Here is a 20,503-nt window from a genome sequence, read left to right as displayed (position 1 = left end):
TAAAGTCAGACCCTCCTGGTCACTTCAACCGCCTTTGTGGTTCAGCCTAAGAATCACTCTCTTAGAACTCTTAACTTTGATTGGAGACTCTGGTTAAAATTAAGAACTTCAAACCCAGATTTGAAAAAGTGAAACAGATGTCCTGTTTGTTAAACCATAAATGGCTCCGTACGTTGGACCCTTTTCCTCTCTCATTCTCTTTTTTTCTTTCTGCCGCATTAAATTTTATTTAATGCAGAGTTCGCTTAAAAGGTTAAAAGAGAGAGAGGAGCAGAAACAGAATATAGATTGTGGGCGGAAAAACTCCTAAATCTTTCCCGGGAGTACAACGAAGGAAGCTTCTTCCTAAAGATGAAAGTGCTCAAGCTGCCGCCTAGCAGCACAGCCTGCATTTGGGGTCAGAACCTGCGTCCCAGGGGGACCCCAGCCTCGCCTAACAGACAGCACCCAGCATCCGCACCCTCTTGGAGATCGGGGTTGTCTGAGGTGGGCCAAAGGTTCCAGACTTGCACTCACGTGAGGACATAGTTGACGCTGACGATACAGTGTGGCCTGGAGGAGCGGCTGTTGTGGACGATGGTCGCATAGCTCTGCACCCAGACCCAGCCTCCGTGCTTCGCCAGGAACCTGTAGTACTTGGTGGTCACCTGCCCCTTCACGAGCACTGAAGGACAGACAGAAGGTAGCTGGGGGTGGAGGAGCCCACGCCAGATCTGGCCCCAATGCAGCCCCTGGCGGTGGGAGTGCGGGTCCCTATGGGCCCTAATGATTGCACCGAGGCAGGAGGGAGGGACACACCTCCAGTACATTCCCAAACGAATGGGATTGTCCTGTTATTTTGCATAGAGTCCTCCAGTCCCTCGATACTTAAAACTGGGGGTCTCCCCCCATTCAGTTTTCTAACTGGGGAGGGGAGGGTCTGGGCGGCTGAACTCCCAGGCTCGTGGTCTCTTTTCCTGCAGACTCAGTTCAAAGCAAAGTTCTATCGAAAGCCAAGCAGGTTAGTGCACGTGAGCCAAGTGACCTAGCCTCAGTTTTTAATCTTTTCTTCAGTGAGGTTTGCAGGGGGCGGGAGAGGGAAGCATAAAACCCCACCTGGGGGAATTCAGAAACCCAGAAACTCTCCGCGGCGGGTGTTAGAGGAACAAGGTGGGGCTCAGGTGGGAGCAGCGGCTCACAAGGGCCTCGCACCACCACCCGGGGACCAGAGCTCCACCCATCCGCTTCCTGTGGACTTAAATCACGCCCTCCCCCCTCCCCGGGACGCGCGGGGTAGTCCGGTGCCGGGAAGAGCGGCGCCTTACGCAGGTGATGGGCGCAGCGCAGGTGGAAGGTGTCGCAGCCGTGCACGTGGTGGTACAGGGTCTTCTCAATTAGGTCCTGAGGTTCGTACCCCGTCAGCTCCGCCACTCTGCGGGGGGCAATCCTCACGCTGTGAGCTCAGGGTAGGGGGATGCCTGCCCCCCACCCCAGACACCCATCGCACCCCTGGGCGCCCTCCCCGCGCTTCGCAGGGCCCCGTGAGTCGCCTCATCTGCAAAATGGGCTCAGGCGGTAGAGGAAGAGCCCCGGGTCACTGAGCAGGGCTGTCCTCCCGCTAGGGTGATCCCTCTTCCGCCCGGGGCCACCCACCTGGAGTCCAGGAAGATGAGCTTCATGTCCAGGCTGGCGCGGAACATGAACATGTTGCTGTGCAGCTTGATCTCCGTGACGGCGCTGGGAGGCAGCGAGTGGCCCACCGCCACCAGGCCCACGTTCTGGTAGCAGCCATCGAAGGGGGACATGTCCAGGCTATACTGGCGGATCTTCAGGTAGCCGCTGCAGTGGATAACCTGCAGTGGAGAGTGAAGGGGGGAGACTCAGCCACAGCCAGGAAACATCCCCGGGGAGGTGGGTAAGGGACTGAAACATTTTTGAGACTCTCCCGAGCCACCAAAGGCTGGGTGCGCCGCACCCCGCACTGAGCTGTCCAAAGTGATCGGCGCTCCCGCGTCTCAGGGGATTGGCTGTACCGAACTCACCTGGGAACTTGTAAAAAGACCGAGGCCCGGCAACACCTGGCCAACCCTAACTCCTCAAAATCGGGCAGTGGGGCCCTGGAACCTGCATTCTAATCCTGTTTCATCTCCTGAAACAAGAGAACCGTGGATTCCAACTAAAGCTCCGGTTGGTTCACCCCTTGGGGGGGGGGGGTCGGAATCTGACGCTGTGGGTCAACTCTAGCATCCACCAAAATGACCGAACTTTTCGGACGCTTTACACGCCCCTAAGGTGCATTATGAGCCCCAGCGGCCCGGCAGTAACCGGCCCCAGGGAGACTGAGTCTTACAACTCGGTGGTCCCCAAGTGTTCTCGAGGCTCAGCAACTCTGGAGGTGCTCGGGGCAGACGCGCTTGGACGCGTGCGGAGGGGGGCGCTCGGGGACGCGGACTGGCCCCTCCCGCGCCGGGCGCTCCGCCTGTGCTGCCTCTACCCCTACGCGGCTGGCTCGGGTGGTCCCTCTCAGCCACGCACCTTGTAGCCACCGCAGGTGAGGCCCGCGTTCCTCTTGGCCAAGACGCACTTCATCCTCAGGAAGAAGGAGCGCTCGATCTCATACTCTGGGAGAGAGGAGCGGAGGGAGGCGCAGGGCGTGAGACGGGCGGTGCGGCGACCCGGTCCCTGCCTTGGCTAATGGGGAAGAGCCACAAGCGAGCGGAGGTGGGCCCAAGTGTCGCAGGCCCGCATCTGCTTACCCTGGACGAAGTGAGAGTGGTAGGGCTGGTGGGCCGTGAGCACCGCCGTCATCTCGTCGTGGTCGGCCGGGTGGATGTATTCATAAATGCTGTTCCCAGTCAGCTCTACCTGTAAAGAGGGGGGTATCACCTTCTCCGAGGTGGTGGGGTGCCCCCGCGGGGCTGCAAGGCTGGACCAGGGTGTCTACGGGACTGCGAGGACAGGAGCCAGAACTGTAGGGTCAGTCCTGCGTTTTTAATTCCAGTTCTGCTGCTGGCTACCTCTTGCAATCTATCTAAGCCTCAGCTTCTTCAGCTATGAAAGGATATAATAATAATAATAATAATAATAATAATAATAAATTGTTTATTTTTATATTATAAATTTATTATTATTATTATTATTATTATTATTATTATTATTATTATTGTAATTACAGTAGTAGTCGCAGTAGAAGTTCCCTGGCAATGTTTGGGTAAAAATATCAGACATTAGTAAGGAACCCCTGCCCATGGTGTTTGACTAGTGGTAGGGACTCTAAAAGGTAGCAGGATAAGGGGTGAGGATAAAGGAAGCAGAGGAAAAGGAAGACGCAGCTGAGATGTTTCCAGTCCCAGAAGTGCACATAAAAGAGCACTGGGAAAGCACCCCCACCCTTATCGCGGGCCTCCAGCTCTGGGTGTAAACACTGAAAGGCTGGAGGTGTGGACCACTCACCTACCTGAGAAAGACCCAGGTGGACTGAGGCTGTCTCCGAGATGTACATGATCTTCCCATCTGGGGCCACCACAAAGATGAAGCCATCCAGGGTCTAGGGAGATAGAAACAGGGTTGAATGGAGAGCCCTCTGGGCTATGGGGAGAAACTGGGGTGGGGGAGCAGAAGTTAGAGGTGTTTAGCCAGAAAAGCAGACAGATGAGGTAGAGAGAGGCTGACAGGAAATAGGACATAGGAAACCTGCCACCAGAGTCCTTTTTTTGTTCATTCCACTATGTTAGCATCTGGGACATGCAGCACACTGGGAGAGGCCCAGAGGAAGTAGCTTTTCCCTCCAAGACTCAGATCCACTAAAATGGACAATACAGACATATCTATAGCATACACACACATATATGGGGCGCAGGGGATCACAGCCTGTGATGAGGTGGTAGGTGACGGTCACCAAAAGAAGGAAAGCTTTCCTGTATCAGTCTTAGGAGGACTCCATGGTGGCAGCATCCTATAATGGAACGAGTACCAGCAGGGCTTGGGAAATGGACACAGAGCCATTAGGAAGGCCTGGCAGTCTGAAATGTTTGTAGACAGAAGGCAGCTGGCCAGTATAGCTCCAGAAAGAATCTAGGAGAGGGGGTTTAGGAAATGAGAGGTTTTCGAGGCAGCAAGTCCATAGAGCAGTTGTATAGTGTGTACATAAGTATGTTTACATCGATGCATCAAATTGACAGGCTCTCCATGAAAGAAAGTCTTAGACTTTCACTATCCCTTTATCTCTGTGAATGAGGCTTCAGTCCAGGCAGTGGAGACATAAGGATGAGTCAGATCCTGCTCTCAAGTTGCTGCAAGTCCAGCAGCAGTGACTGGCTAAAGACAGATATAATGTGCACAGATAAATAGACAGTGCTGTGGGGGCCCAGAGGCTGAATGGCCAGAGGTGGGGGGGGGTACTCAGAGAGGCCTCATGGGAACTGTTTGAGCAGAGCCTTGGAGAGGAAGCTTGAACGAGAGATGGGAGGAAGGGTATCCTAGGCAGAAGGAATGACGATGACAAAGGCAGGGACTGGGGGAAGGTAGTTCTGGTGCATTCAGTCATAGTGGACTTGGTGTGCCAGAGATGGGCCAAGAAAGTACAGCAGTGCTGGGTTTTTGGAGAGTTTGAAGTGTCAGTCTGAGGAATTCAGAGATGCTCCTGTAGGCATCAGGTTTGCAACAGTTTCTAAGCAGGGAAATAACAGGCTTAGGTGTATGTGTGCCTGCATGTGTGTTTCATTTTGTTTTTTAATAGCAGAATGTGGACAATGACTTACAGGAAGAAAAAGTGGGGATGAAGAGATCAGAGATGGTTGAGCCTAAACTTGGGTAGTGAGGAAGAGGGAGAGTTTAAGTCAAAGACGATCCTAACTGTGGAGTTTACAGCGGCAGAAAGAGAGAAGCTGAGAGTGACTTCAAGTTCATTGAATCGAGGGAAACACCATGAGCCAAGACTGAATATTTAGGGAAGCGTGGTGAGTTCTGGTATGAGTGGAAGTCCGGAGGAGGGAAGTAATAAATTCTTGTCTTGGAGATGCTAAACTTTAGGTTTATGCAGATTTCCAGTTGGTAGAAAAAAAAAAAAAAAGGTCGGGAGCCCCAGAAGGGTGTCTAGACTAAAGAAACCAGCTGGAGTCATGCAAATGTGGGAAAGAAGTTGAGGTGATGGTGTTGGCTGAGATCACTGTGAGGCCCTGAAGCTCTGAGAGAAGAGAGAGAGAGAGGTGGAACTGTGGAGAAATGCCAGCATTTCTAGCCAGGCAGCAGTGAGGGGGACAGAAGAGCAAGTAGAGAGGGAGAAGAATCCAGGAAATTGTGCTACTTTAGAAACTGGGGGGAGAGGGTGAGTGCCACGTCTGTTAGGTAATTGCCCAACTGTCACCTTCTCAGGGAGGTCCTCTGCAATGTCCTCATTTTAAGTGGCACTACTCAAACACAGCCCCCCCTCCACCCTCCCCTTCTTATTTTTCTCCATAGCACCTACACCTCCTATTATACTATGTAATGCACCTGTGTGGGTTTGCAAGGCTGCTCTCCTTAGAATGTAAACTCCATGTGGGCAGGACTTTCTGTCTGGCACACAGCTGGTCCTCCTATATTTGTGGAATGGACAAAGTCAGGTAGGACAAGAGATGAGCATCTTGATGCTGTATATCAAAATGTGGTGGAGCCTGTACAGAGCACAACAGTTAGGAGAGATGCCAGACCGCAGGGAGGGCTGAGGAAGTTAGGGCAGTAGGGTGAGTGATGGAAATTGCGAGGGTAATTAAGTTCTTCCAGAAGTTTGGGATGAAGAAGAGGGAAAAGATTGAGCAGGAACTAGGAGTGAAGGATTGTTTGGCTTTTGATCTCTTTTCTATATTGATGAGGAAAATTAGTGGGGAGCATGGAAAGACTGGGGGTGGGGTGGGGAGGGCATTGTTGAGAGACAACTGATGAAAGGGTCCCTGAGAAAGGAGAGGGACCAGGCCTTTCTATTTAAATTCAGAGGTGTGGAGGCCAGCCCTGCGAGGGAATGCTTGCACAGGCCTTTCTTTGCTCTGTGACACTAGAATCTCTTTGGCCTCCTGGAGGAAGGGAGGGACAGGGGAGCAGTGGGACAGGTAAAGCCACAGCACTCCTGCCATGAGATGCTGGTCCTAACCAGCTCAGATTCCCACCACGCTAGGGAGGTTAGAGGCTTCCACAAGAGGGGCTGGCGGTGGACATGGGTAATAATAATAATAAGGGGTGGAGGGTGGGAGACAAGTGTCAAGCCTAAAAATGCCACCGGGAGTTTTGCTATTTTAAATATTTGCTATGCGACTTAAGCGGGCAACGGGCAATTTAAAACGGTGTACACTGCAAACAAGGCGGTAATGGGCGCCTCCACATTGGGTAAACTCATTACCTGGGGAGCTGCCTGTGTGTAGGGAGGGTCTGCACGCGGGGTGGGCTGGCCTGGGGTGAGGGCTCCCGGAGAAAGAGGGGGGAACCCCGCGAACTGCAGGGAGGAGACCAAGGGAGCTGCGGACGCAGCTGGATCGGGAACGTGCGGGCTTAGAGCCCTGATGGGCATTTCTACCGGGGTCTGTCTCCGAGGCCACGTTGCCATCACCAGATTCCCGGTATCCCTGCCTAAATCCTTCCTTCCTGGCGGTTTGCAGGCCGGGCCGGCGCGCTCTCCGCTGAAAGGTGCCCACGGCCCCCTCCCTGGGTTCAGCCAGCCTGATGTGGGGCCTTGCGGGACCCCCTTCTAAACCCGACGTGCCCAGGGTCACCCTGCCTCCCTCTCCGCCTCGAGGGGCGCCGTCGGCACCCAACGAGGTGAAGAGCTCAGCGTTTGAATCTTCGAGGAGCCGCAGGGGCTGCGGGAAGGGCCACGTCCGGGCCGAGCCCATTGCCCTACAAGGCTCCGGGCCCCGAGCCCTCGAAGCACAGGTGCTGCCGCGCGGGTACCTGGAGCAGGTGCGAGCCCAGTTCTCTGCCCACGTTGTCCAAGGGGCTGGTGCGACTCGAGTGGCCCCACGCCTCGCCGAGCCCTGGGGAGACACAGAGACACCCGTCAGCGCGGGGTGGCGCTCCGACCTGGCTCGGGGTTCGGCCCCATCACCGCGCAGGCCCGCGCACGCGGGGGGTGCAGTCGGGGTTCGCAGGCACCGGGCCCCTTCCCCGCCCTCTCCACTGGCCGGGGACCGCGTGCGGGGAGCGGCCCGACTGCGCTCCCCGACCCGCTCCGCGGGGAGGGCCGGGCCCCCGCTGCGCGCCCCTCCTGGCGCTGCCCCGAGGGGCCCAGTTCGAGGACCGCCTTGGCCCCGGAGGGACCCACGCCGAACCCCAGCGGTAACTTGTGCGTAGGTTCACCAGCGTGCTCAGCGGGGTGAGGGACGCTGTTTCTCTCCCAAAGTTTCATCACCGGCCTTATCCGGAGGCCGAGGACGTCCATCCCTCCAGTGACTGCCCCGAGAGTCCCGGAGGCTGCGAGCCGGTCCGGCTGGTCCTGGATGGGCTTTCTCATTGGCTGCCGGGCTCTCCAGCCGTTCCCCCCCCCCCTTAGGCCTCAGACTTCAATCCGTTTGCTTTGCAGCTGCTTCCAGCACCACCGTCCCTGAGCAATCCTTCTTCCTCTGTTTCCCTGCCCCCCCACCCACCCCCGCGCCAGATCTGGACTTACACATCCTAACCTTGCCTCTCAAAAAAAAAAAAAAAAAAAAGAGAAGAAAAGTATACGCTTGTTTTGAAGTTTCTTTCCAGTGCTAATACCATCGTAACAATATTTCCGTTCCCTATTGGATATAGACAATCATTCAATTTTTCCACTTTCTAGGTATCATCTATTAACAAAGACAGCCCCCCCACCCTCCTCTCCTAGATGCTACCAGGTTAGGATCTTTCCAGGCTTTACCAGAAATCATTTCCCCGGTGATGCCTAAAAAAAAATATAATTCTCTGGATGCCCGTGGCTGATTGGGAAAAAAAAAATTAACATGGAGTCTGCTATAGTACCTGTTTGCAGAGAGAAAACACGAAAACAATAAGGCAGAGGAAACTTGAGGACACAGAGGTTAAACTACCTACCACTCTTTACAGGTGATAGTTTTAAACAATGTTGCTGCTGAAATTAATGTGACTGGGGAGTTAAACTCTTTTATTCTTACCCCAATAAACAAGGTTTAACATGACAAAAACGGGGGGGGGGTGACTTACTGATTTACTGCATTAAAGTACAAATCACTGTGAAGTACACAATGACAAACACACTCGCATTGTAATATGGGGGTGAGGGCGGGTCTTTCTGAAGAAAACACGGAGTTGGACTCTTAAAAATGTGTTGGCCAGGAGCTGCTTCCTAAGCAAGCGATCAAAACCCTGGTAACGAGTAACCATGAGCGCCCCTTAAGCTCAAATCGGGTCTTTCTGGGTGTTTGCACATCTAAATAAATCTAACGATTTCCCCACCGCTCTGCAAACACTGATGCTCCCCGCCCGCGGCCGGACTCCTCTCCCTCCCTCGCTTCTAGTCAATCCCTCCTGCCTCTTGAGCCCGCCCCGGTTTCCCTCCCCGGAGTGACTCGGCGGCCCGGCCGCCTGGGTCCTCCTGCACTGCGGAGGGGGGCCTCCAGCCCAGCCACCTGCGCACCCCGCTCCGCCGTGTCACCTTCGCCTCGCTCCACGGGGCTCCGCCAAATATCCTCCCTGCCTTCCCGCGCCACGCGGTCGTTTTCTCATCGCTGCTCACACGCACCCACCCGGAGGTGCCGGGGGAGGGGGGATCGGTGGGGCGGGGGGGGGGTGGGGCTCCTGCTGGGAGAGCCCGGGCGGGGCCGCGGGGTGGCGGGGGCCGGCGGACGCCGGGGCCCAGCCGGGGCCCGAAAGCGCGGAGCTGCGCTGGGGAGAAGGGTCGGGGCCCCGGGGCGCGCGGGGAGCTGGCCGCGGCCTCCCCGCGTCCGGAACCTTGTCCCGAAGGGTGCGAAGCCCGCGCCTGGGGCCAACCAACGTCTTTATTCTAAACTTAGGAAGTTCTCCCCAATCGGCTGGAAACAGCCCGGGGACGGCCTCCCGACCCGAATCATTTGAAAATCCCCGAGCTGGGCTCGGGGTTAAGTACCGGTTCCGAACCCCAGCGCCAGCCTCGGCTGTCTGTGGTCTCGGGTTGCGGCCTCATTAGTTATGCGCCTACGAGGGCAAAACAAGACTTCCCCGCAGGTTAATAAGCAGCCAGCCTGGCGCAGGTTAACGAGGGCCTCCCTGGCCCTCTCCTGCCCCTACCCCCACACCTTTTAAGGACCCTTTTGCTTTCACGGAGCATTGCCTCCTCTCTGGTCGAGGTTGAAATCCCCGTCACACGGTTTTGGCTGGGTTAATGTTTTATAGGGGACTGGCTGCCCTAGTCTATCCACCTGCCAGGCTTTCCTGACCTAATCCTAGGGCTGAGCTCGCCCTGCAGCCTTCCCAGGACACCTTCTGAAGCCCCGGGTCAAGGGTCCTGCCTCCCGAAAACTCCTGGAGCGGGCCAGGGACCCCCTCTCCCCGGACCCCCTCACCTCCTGCCGGCCGCGAGGCGCTCCGGCACCCAATTTCAGTTGGCGAGGGGGGTAAGCTGAGATTTCGTTTCTGCACTTGACCTACCGCAGAAAATTCACAAATCCTTTGATTGTCTGTTTAAAATGAGGAGGAAACCAGCTCCCTTTGCGGCAGGATTACAGTGGGAACAAGATCTAAAGATTCTCTTGTAATTCGGTGAGGCCGAGGGAACGGGGTTTTGCAAAGGAGAAAAGGAGCTCTGCGAGGGAGGCGATAACTAAATCGGGTTTTAGACAAAAGGATTTTCCCCAGCTAAAGTGGCCGAAGACAAAGGAAAACATAATCTATTTTGGAAGATTTCCAAGATATGCCACATTAACCTTAGCAGATAAATTTTGCTTCTCCCCGCCCCCCTCTTCCCTTAAAGTCTGGTTTATCATATTTACATAAGTAGTATTAGAAGGGATGTATCTATTATGGATCTAAAGGGCTAGCTCACATTTCATGTGAAAACCCCGGGCGAAGTTTCACTCTTACCCTCAGAGCGCGGTTGAGCCATTTCCATTTAAATACCCCCTGACCCAAGGATTACCTCAATGGACTGACTGCACGGGTTTTGTAATTTCCTGAAAATGAGATTTCGATTTATAAAACAAGAAACCAATTAGTAACCAAATGAGGCGAAGTAGATCCACTAAAATTGACCTAATCCCACAGGCACAATTTAGGCCCGTTCTTGGCGAATGAATGATGAGCCCCAGTCTAGCGTGAGCTCAAAGCATCATCCAGCTGTGTTATTACAAGCAGCAAAAATAAATTGATCGAGCTTTTCCTTCGGAATGAATTTCATACCCTTGACAAAATATAGATTACAGCCCTGGCATCATGCGCCTCCTTCACTCAGACAGGAAGAGGAGGAAGAGAAGAGCTTGTTCTACTGTTCCTTCTCCCTTCTCTTTAATAAATAAACTGTATCTCAATAGAAATGTGTCCTCCTTGCAGCAGGTCTCAGAAAGCTCCATCTGACTGACAGATCGCGACATATACCTTTTAAGGCAGTTTGGGAGTGGGAAGGGGACTGGAAGAGCCGTCCCAGGATTTGATCATGACTTGGTGACTGAGATGGGAAGAGCCCTCCACCACCGTGCTCCTAACTTCGGGCCCGGGTCCCCCCGGAGGGACTTGTCTCAGCCACCTGGGTTTTCATCCAAGGCCTGCGGGTCCTCGCAGAGGACATGCTGTCCAAACCTCCCTCCACCACCTGAGACCAGCAACCTAGGGCTGGGGGTGGGGGGGCTTAGAAGCCGTGCTTCCTGGGGGAAAGGAGGGAAGGAGATTGGGCACCCTTGGACAAGGCAGGGCGCCGGAGGGTCACTGGGTGGAAGGCTGCTTCCCGAGCCCAGGTGTACCCACCCCAGCCTTCAGGACCGTGGCCGCCCCAGCTCCAGGTCCTCTCCGACCACCTGGCTGGTGTGGCCGACCTCCTGAGGGCGACGAGGGCCCCGCGCGGCCGGGCTTTGTCCCCAGTGTGTGTCCTGCAGTCCCCCCGAGTGTTGGCACTCCGCAGTGGCCGTCCGTGCCTGCTGTCCCCGGCGCGCCCCCTGGGCCCCCTGGCCGCGCCCGGGGGGAGCCACTACCGTTAGTTGTGAATCTGGGGTGGAGACTGAGGGTCACAGCATTGATCGTCTCTGAACCCTCGCGCTGCTCTGGCCCCGAGGCCGGAGCCCCCAGGTCTGGATGCAGCAGGCCCGCCCAGCCGGCTGTCGGGTCAGTCCCTCGCGAGCGGCAGAGACGAAGGACAGGCGGGTTTCGGCCCGGTCCCAACTAAATTATGGGACGGAAATGCACGCGGGGTTGACACCAGTGCCTGCGTGACGCTGGAAAAGGTCAAGTGGTGTCGCCCCAGGGCTCCGGGTCTTCAAAAGGGGGCGGGGAGGGGCAAGGCCCTCGCCCCGCAGGCGGGCGCGGGTCGTCGGACGGGGCTGCCGGGCGGGTCCCCCGTATCCCGCCTGGGTTCGGTTTGGCTGCGGGGACCCGACCGGGGCACCGCGGGCCGCCCGCGCGCGGGATCCCGGCTGCAGGTTACGCAACCGCCAGTCCTTGGGACAGCGGCTCGGGCCTCGCAAACGGCGGACCTCTGCGTGGGGCAGGCGCTCTGGGACGTCCTCGAACCCTGGAGGTCGGAGACCGGGTCTGGCCGGCGAGGAGACTGGAGCCGGGCACCCTCGGCTGGCCTAGGCAGCGGCGTACGTGCTCGTCCCAGCTGCGTGCTCCGCTGCTGCCAGGGGCGCGTAGAAGCTTCCGCAGGGTCGCTGTCTCGGGTCTGGTCCGAGCCACCGAGGTGGCGCGACTCCGCGCGGGACCCGCCCCGCGGATGGGACAACCTGCAGAAAGTTTGCTCGGCGCTTCTCCGACGCTGTTCTACTACTTTCCAAGCAGCAGGCCCCTTGCTAAATGCGTAAGGGTTCTCCTCCCCCGCTCAAAATGTAAAATTCCATGAATCAGAGACCGGCGGTGGTTGGACAGTTAACATCATTAGGTGATGGGTCTAAACCTCATTCTCTTGAGAAATACCTGGGCCGACGTAGAGAAATACAGCCAGAATGTACCGGTTCGAATTGTGTTCACATTTGTGGCTGCAAAAGCTCCCAACTGCAAGGATTTCCCCAGGATTGAAAAATAACTCCCCTAGAAATCACATTTGTCCTCTGGAAATGGAGCCTGATTTTAGCTTCAGGTGTATGATTGCACCCTGCTTAAAAGCATCTCGCTGTAGCTTATAACACTCTGCTTTGCTGTTATTGTTTTGATTAGTGACCGCTCCCTTTAAAGAAAAAAAAAAAAGTATTTTCTTCACTGGTATGATCTACAATTTCTAGCACATAAATCTGCCTTGCAAACGTTCTCTTCGGAGTTTAGTTCTGCACTCTACGTTTTAAGTCAACATCAAAACTGGAATTAAACAGAGAAAACCAGCGTGGAGTATAAACTGGGCTTAAAGGCTTTTAAATGAGAAAAACTTCTGTAAGAAAATAAACACGGAAACTTAACGCTCCATCATTTCCCCCAGCAGCAAGAAAAACAGCTTTAAATCACCCATCCACGTGGGAAATGGGGCCTCTTTTTCTCTTTCAGTTCTCAGCCTCTAAAAAATATAAGGCGATTAAGGATTTCAATCTTGAGGTGAATATTATAGAAAGGGTCTGTGGAGGTTTGTTTAATCATCCTTGTCCTTCCAGCCTTTTGTAGAGACTCCCTTTCCTGCACGGTTACTAATTTCAATTCTGTGATTATTTTTATTTTCCCAAGACATCTTGACAATGAAATGGTGGTGTGATGTTACCAAGATTCTGAATGGCTATAGATTTGAAATGTCTGGTCTTTTCAAAGGCAGCAAGCCACTACGCCCCCAGCCAAAACTGTATTATATCTGGATAACAAATATATATATATATATCTTTTTAGTTGAATTTGTCCTATTTTGCACACAAAGTCACACCATGTCTCTTTTTTTGTCCCACCTTTCTTGCTTTGATAACACCAAAGACTTACACATTTCTCAAGTTTTTTTTTTTTTTTTTTTGCAAGGCTCTTTTAGAATGGAATATGCTGCCAATGGGAAATATGCAGTTTTAGTGATTTCACAGTAATCTTCCCTGCATTTTTTAGAAAATATGAAGTCTCCAATCTAATGCTTTATTCTTGATTATTCTAAGCACTCATATCCCGTTCCTGTGTTCTCTCTCTCTCATTTTTCTTTCAACAGTTCAATTTTACGCACTCAAATAAGTAAAAACTGAAGTTTGGCCCCAGACAAGGAGTCTATCAAGAAGCTGGGATGGTGGTGGTGGCCGGGGGGACCTATATTTAGTGATGGGGAATTAGCTATATTTTAAGAATTTTTTTAAAAATTTTTTCAAATGTAAGTATGGGAGATTTCTGTTTGTTGATTTAAGCCTTTTGCTATTACCTGGGTATTGTAGATGAAATGTAATCTGAGGCAAAACAGTGATTATAGTCATTGTTGTGCCTATAACTAAAATGTTACCAGCTTTATAATTGTTTTAGATTATATACCTTGCAAAATCCATATGTTATGTGGGACAGAATGCTTACCATGATGAAATAGCTAACTTTACTCCATCCTTAGAACAAAATCTAAGGCCTACTATGTGCTGGAATGGCATCAAGATAGGTGTAAAGATGAACCACGCTTTCGTATTCTTTCCACTTCTCATCACTAAAAAACATTATACCTCCACGTAAAGTGCCCAGTTTCCCCCTCAGCCACGGACCCGGTCTTGTCTCCCGCAGGCCTTCAGTCCACAGCTGAACCCAAATTTGGCACCCTCTGCAGGCTACGCCTGGTTTTGCCGTTTGTGATTCACCCCTTTGAAAGATGTTGGGTTGCGTGTGTCTTGTTGTTGCTGTTGTTGTTGTTATTGTTTAATATTTTACAGGGCGGTGTCTGGCTTTTGGAATTTTTGGAAGCTAATGTATCCTCAAAATTAAAACCTCATCCCTAGGAGCCAGCTGTTGGGATGACCCCGTCTAACTCACCGGGTGGAGACTGCGGGTGAGTTATGAGCTCAACAGTAGCTGGAGAAATAAATGATGTGCCCAGAGTTCACACATCGCCCATCCCCTCCTCCCCATAAACTCACACCAGTCCACAGGAGACGGGGGAAGAGGGAGGGGCCCGGGGCTCTGGAGGAAGGTGAAGGGGGCCGCGGAAAGCACAGTCGCGGGGACAGTAGCCACGGGGGGACCCCAGGGCCAGTCTTCGCCAGCGCTCTCTTTGAAGGTGAGAAGTTGGCTTGGAGTTTACTTTCTGTCCCCATTTATCACGCGATTTCTAATTTGTGGAGTTAGCAACTTACTCAAACAAGCAAGCTTGCTCTCTTAGAACCCCAAACCCAGCCCGCCGCCCCCCCCCTCCCCGGGCCGGCGACTCCCCGGGCGCCCCCACCCCGCTTTTCGGGCCCGCCCGGGGACGCCGATCCCCTATTCTTTTCCTCCCGCGATTACTCGCAGCCCCACAAGCAGCACCATATGCTTCTTCTGATCAAACAGCGAGCGACATCGGCACCGATAATTGACGAGACCCGCTAGAAATCACGCAGAAAGGGAGCCCACTGAGACCGCAGGGGCTGACAAATCACTGCTAATAATCCTGTTAGGAACAGCGCGGCCAGCCGAGCTCGCAATAGCTTTATTTTTATAAAGTAGGCGCTGACAGTATAAAAGACAACGAGATCTCTCTCTCTCTCTCTCTCTCTCTCTCTTTTTAAAACAGAAGGCAGAGTAGCATAATAGTACTTTTCCCACTAGCAATTCTCAGCACAGTTTGAATGGGAAATATGGTTTTTAATATATAATCCCCACTCTCCCCCCCTCACTTTTCTTTTTCTTTAACTTTTCAGGAACTTTAGGTTTTGATTCCTCTCCTCCTGCGGCTTCCAGGGGCAGTCGAGATTGTTCAAGGAACTGCTTTAAGACAAAACAACTATAGCACTACCTGTAGTTCTGGGGTAAAATTGAACTATAATTTGCAAGTTTTCCTTTAGTACCCCTGACTAATTTGGCGGCAAGTTTTGCAAGATTTTGATTTAGATAATGACTTCTAGTCAAGATCAAACAAAGTGAAACTCCAAGCCCAATAATGGCTATTTCCTTCCCCCTATTACCTTAAAAGAAAACAACAGACCCCAAACACCCAAAATCAACAATAACATAAACCCCTGCAGGTCAAATAAGACATTCTGGTTTGTAAATAAACAGAGTTCTTTCTCTTGGAATTTTGTGTTTGTTTAGTATCCTCTCCTTTATATTTCCCAATCTCCTCTAGCAAACACATATCTAAAATATTTTTAAAAATCTGTTCATATTATTTGAATGTGGGTAAAGGAAACGGTGGGGAGACGGAAGAGAGAAGTATCCTTTTCCTACAGAGTATAAATGATTTTATACAGGACTGTTCTTTGAAGGCTGCTCTGTCCTCACACAGTGAATCTTGATGAACTAAATACATGTTTTAAATCATGACCAGCTCAGCTCTTCTCCCTTCTAGGCCTTATAAAATGATTTTCCCAGGATACATTTGCCAACCTGCCACCTACACGGGCTAGTCTTCTTGATTCAACCTTATGTATTTGGGTCCTAGCCTGTTATCTCAGAGATAATATCAAGCTCAGAGTTGCAAATTACCAAGCTCCAGAGTTAGTTTCAGAATCTGTGAATGTCTCAAAAACTCAGAATACATTTGCTATAAGTAATCAAGAGACTGGGTAAATCCAGAACAAATTTGTTCATAAATATGCCTGCTTCTCTTCTGCGGAATTATAAACTTAGAGAGAAATCATTATCTGGCTTAGCTAGCTCCATGTACATAGGTCTATCTATATAGATATATTTTGCTATATGTAGCAAAAAAATACAAGGATTTGGCAATGTTCCTGCTCGCAGCTAGATGCAATTCTAACAAGAGGAATAAAAAAAAAAAAAAAAAGAAAAAGTCATGTTTGGATTACTTGTACTTTCAATCGGGCTCAGTATCTGAAGTGTTGACAAAAGCACTGTTGGGCTGCTTCCCAACCAAACATATCCGATGGGCTGGAGAGAAAGTATTAACGGGGAAGTAGAAAGGGCCACAAAAAGGCAAGAGGAATTCTAAGTTCAGAGAGGGCCCTGGTCAAGCAGCCATGCTAAACATCCCTTTGCAGAGAGTATGTATGCATGTAAGTGTGAATGTACTTCTCTGTGCAGCAAACCTCTACCCCTTCTGCCTTTGAAATTCCATCTGGGCAAAGTCACTTACCTTCTGGAAACACTACTCTCATTTTGAGATAGCTGGTCGTGAGTCTGATTATGGATGCTTTGTCCAGCTGCGAGGTGATAGCGGAGGGCAAAGGCAGTAATTTAGCCAGTTCATAAAATTCACTGTTTTCCTTCTCCCTCCTAGTCCGGGCAGCATTTTTGGACTTCTCTTTCATGGTGTCTCTTTCTCCCTTTCTTCTTACAACATAAGCTCCACAGATTCATCCAAAAGCAAAAATAAACTTTCAATTAGAGATCATATTTGGCAAAAAACAGAAAGCATACTTTGAATGAAGAGATGGAAGTCTTTTTTGCTTCACTGTATTGATGTCAGTGAAAGACCAAGGCAGCGAACAGAAAATGATTTTCTTTAAAAACACGGGACGGGAGTGTACGAAAGTTGCTGATCCACGGCAATCTGGGCAATCCTAGGAGTCTCTGGGTATCAAATGCCGGCGGGACCCCTCGGGAACCAGCCTTTTCTTCTGTTCGGCGCCGCAAACCCCGGTCCCCAGAAAATCGACATAATAATAATCCCCGACGTTTGCTCTTCGGTCCCGCGGCGCAGGAGGCGACTCGGAGCCCCTTCGGGAAGAACGGGAACGCCGGACCACGGACCACTCTCAGGCCTCTGTGAAGACAACAGCATCAGAGCGTCAGAGATCTGCAGGTCCTCGAGCACTCACGCACTCGCCCGAATTCCGAAAAACGGCCGGAATCCAGGGCCTCCGCTCGCCCCAACGCGCCTCTCGGGGCTCCGTGTTTTGGTTTGCTTGCTTGCTTGCTTTTTAAGATTTGGAGGAATCAGCGGCGAGAGACTGAGCGCCCTGCAAATAATGCAAGCGTTCCCTCATCCGTGCCAGCTGCATTCTCCAGCCCCCTGGGAAGTTGCCCCAAATCACAAAATGCATATTTTCGGAGACCCTTAGAAGACCCTCAGTCGCCGGTCCCCGGTGCCCGCGCCCTGGCCCAGGCGCACGTCCCAGCAAAGCAGGTTTCCGCAAATCAGAATTCCTCCGCACCGCCGAGGCCTCCTTTCGGTCCCCTCGCCCCCCAACTTGGGCCGATCTGGAATTTGGCTACCTCTCTGACTTGGGTCTCAGGGATTCCTCGGAAAGTGGCACTTACACATCAAGTCCCTCGGGACTGCCGAGGCGACCCAGGGCCCTCCCTGCCCAGAGGGGGGGGGGCGGGGGTTGGCGGCAGCGCGCGGGGCACGGCTGCGCCAGGTTAACAGGTGGCACCTCCGCGACAGCCCCTCGCAGGCCCGGGCAGGGGGGCGGTGGGAGGCGTCCCGGCCTCCCCCCTCCGCGGCAGAGCTGCGGGCGCCTCTGGGCGGGCGCAAGGTGTCTCCCGCCGCACCTACCTTCGGTCTGCGCTGGCGGCACCGGCTGCGGAGGCGCCCGCCTCCTAATTGCCCGCATGCCTACCCTCCAACTCCGCCGGCCTCTCGGCTGCCCCCCGGCAGAGAGGAGCAGAGCGCGCCCCGGCTCCCTTTTCTCTCCTCGGTCATGAATTGGGGGAGGGGTGCGTGCAAGAAGGAGGGGGGGTGCAGGCTCTGGGACGGGTGAGGTGGTTTTAGAATCCTCCTCCTCCGTAGTTGCTACGAAGCCAGTATTATTCCTAATTGGAAGCCGAAAACGCCCCCCTGTAACTTCTTTATAGCTCACGGGGTTTAGCTTCAACTTCACTCCCGGGCTCCCTCTCTCCCGCCCTCCCTTAATGCCACTCACACGCTTCCTCGCCTCCGATTGGCTCGGCGCGCCCCGGGGAGAGGCGCTCATTGGCCGGCCGGGCTGAGTGACGCGAGCACGCCCCGCCCCGCCCCCTGCGCTCCCTGCTCGCCGCTGGGCTACCCGCGTGGCTGCAGCGCTCGGGACGAGCCCCGGGCCCCCGGGTCGCCGCCGCTGCGGGCCTCGCGGGGCCTCGCGGGTGATGTGCGGGCCTCGCTCCCCGCTCTCCCTGCGGTCGGGGGGCCGTGCACTCCGCCCCGGGCGCTGGCCCCGCCGCGCCCCTCGCGTCCCAAAGCATCGGCCGCGGCCGGAGGCCTCAGAGGTCGGGCCGGGGGCCGGGGCTGCAGTCGCCCGGGCTGCGGGCGCGAGTGGCCCCGAGGCCGACCTGGCGGCCGCGCCCTTCCCCTGGGCAGGTCGCGGGGCCCACTGCTTGCGCGGGGCCGCTGTTGCGCTTTCTCTTTCACGTTTCTCTGAAACCGCAGCGACCCTGGATTGATGGCCTGAGAAGATATGTGTGTGTATATTACATATGTCTATGTCTATGTGTATATCATATGTATATGCATATACATGAATATGTGCATATAATATATATATACATATACATCTATCTTTAAATTAATCCCAAAGAGGAGAATCTTTTTCGAAATGGCTCCAGTTTGAGGGCTGATTTGTCCACCGTGGAAAGCGCAGCCGTGGAGCTGTCCTATGGGGAGCAGATAGGGGACTCTAGGCGCAAAGAGGTTACATTTCTGCCCAAAACAGAGTCAGAGGGGTTGGTTGATGCATCGATAGCTATCTCCCAACAATCCGTTATCTTAAACGTGAGTGAAGTCTGTTGTTGTTGTTGTTGTTGTTGGCTTTTGTTTCAGGAAACAAAAACCCAACGTGATATTCCTTACAAAAGGATACATTCACAACATTCACGGTTTCCCCCAACAGGACCCACTTAAACAAACGCTTGTAAGTACTATTGCTGACAAATTAGATTTAAGAGACCCTCTAATCTGGATCGCTTTTTTTTTTTTTTTTTTTTTACTTTCTGTCATCTGAGGAAAGACAACAGATAGCCACGGGAAAAAGCTGACTTGCACCCCCCCCCCGAAATAATCACTACTACTTGGAATCACCCCCTACAAGTGTGATTCCCCGCTTGTGTTTTGGTGCTGCTGGTGACCACGATCCTTCTGATCCTTCTCCGGGAGGTGCACCTGGGGGCGGTTGTTTCCTAGACAGTAAGCGCACCAGCGAAGTTGCCCCCCTCCTCTCGTTCGTGGCGATAACTGCCGCCGAGAAAACGTAGACTATGAAGAGGGGTTGTGCCATTTCCCTGATATTCGGGACGACTTTAAGAGTGTTTGTTCAAAAATACAGACATCTGGCACCTCCTTGCCGCCCGATGGCAGTAAGCTCGCAGAACGACAACGGGAGCTTTCTGGGGGGATATTTGCACATCTGGGAAACACCTGGCAAGAAGAGGTGAACAGTCTGGATGGGAAAGAATAAGAAAAAACCTAAACATATAGATTTCATAGGTGTTGCAAAACTGCGATCTAGCTTAATGGGCTCTAATCTAGGAGGAGTCCTTTCCCCAGAGGCTGTCGCCACTTAGAGACCTGGCTCTGCGAGGGATCCGACCACCAAGTGATACAGGACTAATACTGGGGGAGATGCTGTGTGACTCTCTTATACGCGACTTTCCAGAAAGACCAGATAAGATCACGTTAACTACTGCATGTAAAGAGAGAGGGAGTGTTTGGGGAAGGTGAAAATAAAAAAAAAAAAAAAAGAAAAAAAAATCTTCTGTGCTCCCCTCCAGGCGCCCCCCCCCGCCCCCAATCGGGACTGATCTTACGCGTAAATGGAGCAACCAAGCGCAGCAATGGCACTTTGGGGATAAGAAGCAGTTTTCTATTCCGACTGTGTTCTGGAAAGAATCTCGGTTAAGTCATGGTCGCTGTAAACCCTACGTCTCCTTCAAACAACGTGCAGGTGTGTTAGTGCTTCCTTGGGGTCTGCAACCCTCGCCCGCGGTAGAGACACCCTGGGGCGTCAGGAGGTGCCCGGGGGGCCCCCCCACCTCCCGCCCCCAAGAGCGCGTTTTGTCGGAAGAAAGGAGGCATTTTGCTTTCAGAAGCAAACGGGCAAAATGAGCACGTAAGTCGTCTTCACACCAAAGATGAGGTCCTGGGGGTGGGGGTGGGAGGGGGGCTGTTCCTGCGTCCCAGGGAAGCTCCGCAGTCTCTGAACCCAGTAGATGTTTAATAAACACAGTGAAGGCTCGGCCCTGTGGTCACGGCCCCCTCGCAAGTCCTCCGCACACAGCGGTCAGAGCCGCGTTTACCAAGTGACCGAGTTAGCACCGCGACGGACCGACACCTGTTTTTCTAATCTTTGAACCGAGGCCGAAGCGGGAACGCGGCTCCTGCCGGCCCCTCCCCCGCCCGGGTGCAGGGCCCCGGCCTGGCTCCCCCCGCCTCCGCCCCCCG

General features: G+C 53.2%; 1 protein-coding gene and 1 long non-coding RNA gene across 3 annotated transcripts in view; one reads left to right on the top strand and one right to left on the bottom strand.

Moving 5' to 3' along the window:
- Nucleotides 1-15,263, top strand: part of LOC144317075 (uncharacterized) — a 74,289-nt gene extending 59,026 nt beyond the window's left edge. The window contains exons 3-4 of the long non-coding RNA XR_013382955.1: nt 13,926-14,041; nt 14,889-15,263. This is a non-coding gene — a long non-coding RNA (uncharacterized LOC144317075). The remainder of the gene's footprint in view (nt 1-13,925; nt 14,042-14,888) is intronic.
- The window catches only part of SIM1 (SIM bHLH transcription factor 1), a 73,343-nt gene extending 55,360 nt beyond the window's left edge, over nt 1-17,983 (bottom strand). Inside the window, exons 1-9 of one of the 2 annotated variants that reach the window (XM_077902971.1) lie at nt 17,648-17,983; nt 16,283-16,912; nt 6,901-6,983; nt 3,437-3,526; nt 2,736-2,844; nt 2,515-2,600; nt 1,633-1,832; nt 1,305-1,411; nt 517-664 (exon numbers count right to left, since the gene is read on the bottom strand). In XM_077902971.1, coding sequence (XP_077759097.1) covers nt 517-664; nt 1,305-1,411; nt 1,633-1,832; nt 2,515-2,600; nt 2,736-2,844; nt 3,437-3,526; nt 6,901-6,983; nt 16,283-16,457 — 998 coding nt within the window. In that variant the 5' untranslated portion in view covers nt 16,458-16,912; nt 17,648-17,983. Of the gene's footprint in view, nt 1-516; nt 665-1,304; nt 1,412-1,632; nt 1,833-2,514; nt 2,601-2,735; nt 2,845-3,432; nt 3,527-6,900; nt 6,984-16,282; nt 16,913-17,647 lie in introns of those variants that run through there. The other variant, XM_077902972.1, reaches the window with a different exon arrangement.
- Between the last annotated feature and the right edge of the window lie 2,520 nt (nt 17,984-20,503).

This window comes from Canis aureus, chromosome 7, assembly GCF_053574225.1.
Source record: "Canis aureus isolate CA01 chromosome 7, VMU_Caureus_v.1.0, whole genome shotgun sequence".
NCBI classification, from domain to species: domain Eukaryota; kingdom Metazoa; phylum Chordata; class Mammalia; order Carnivora; family Canidae; genus Canis; species Canis aureus.
Note: the sequence above shows the minus strand (reverse complement) of the source record. Positions and strands in the feature narration are given on the sequence as shown.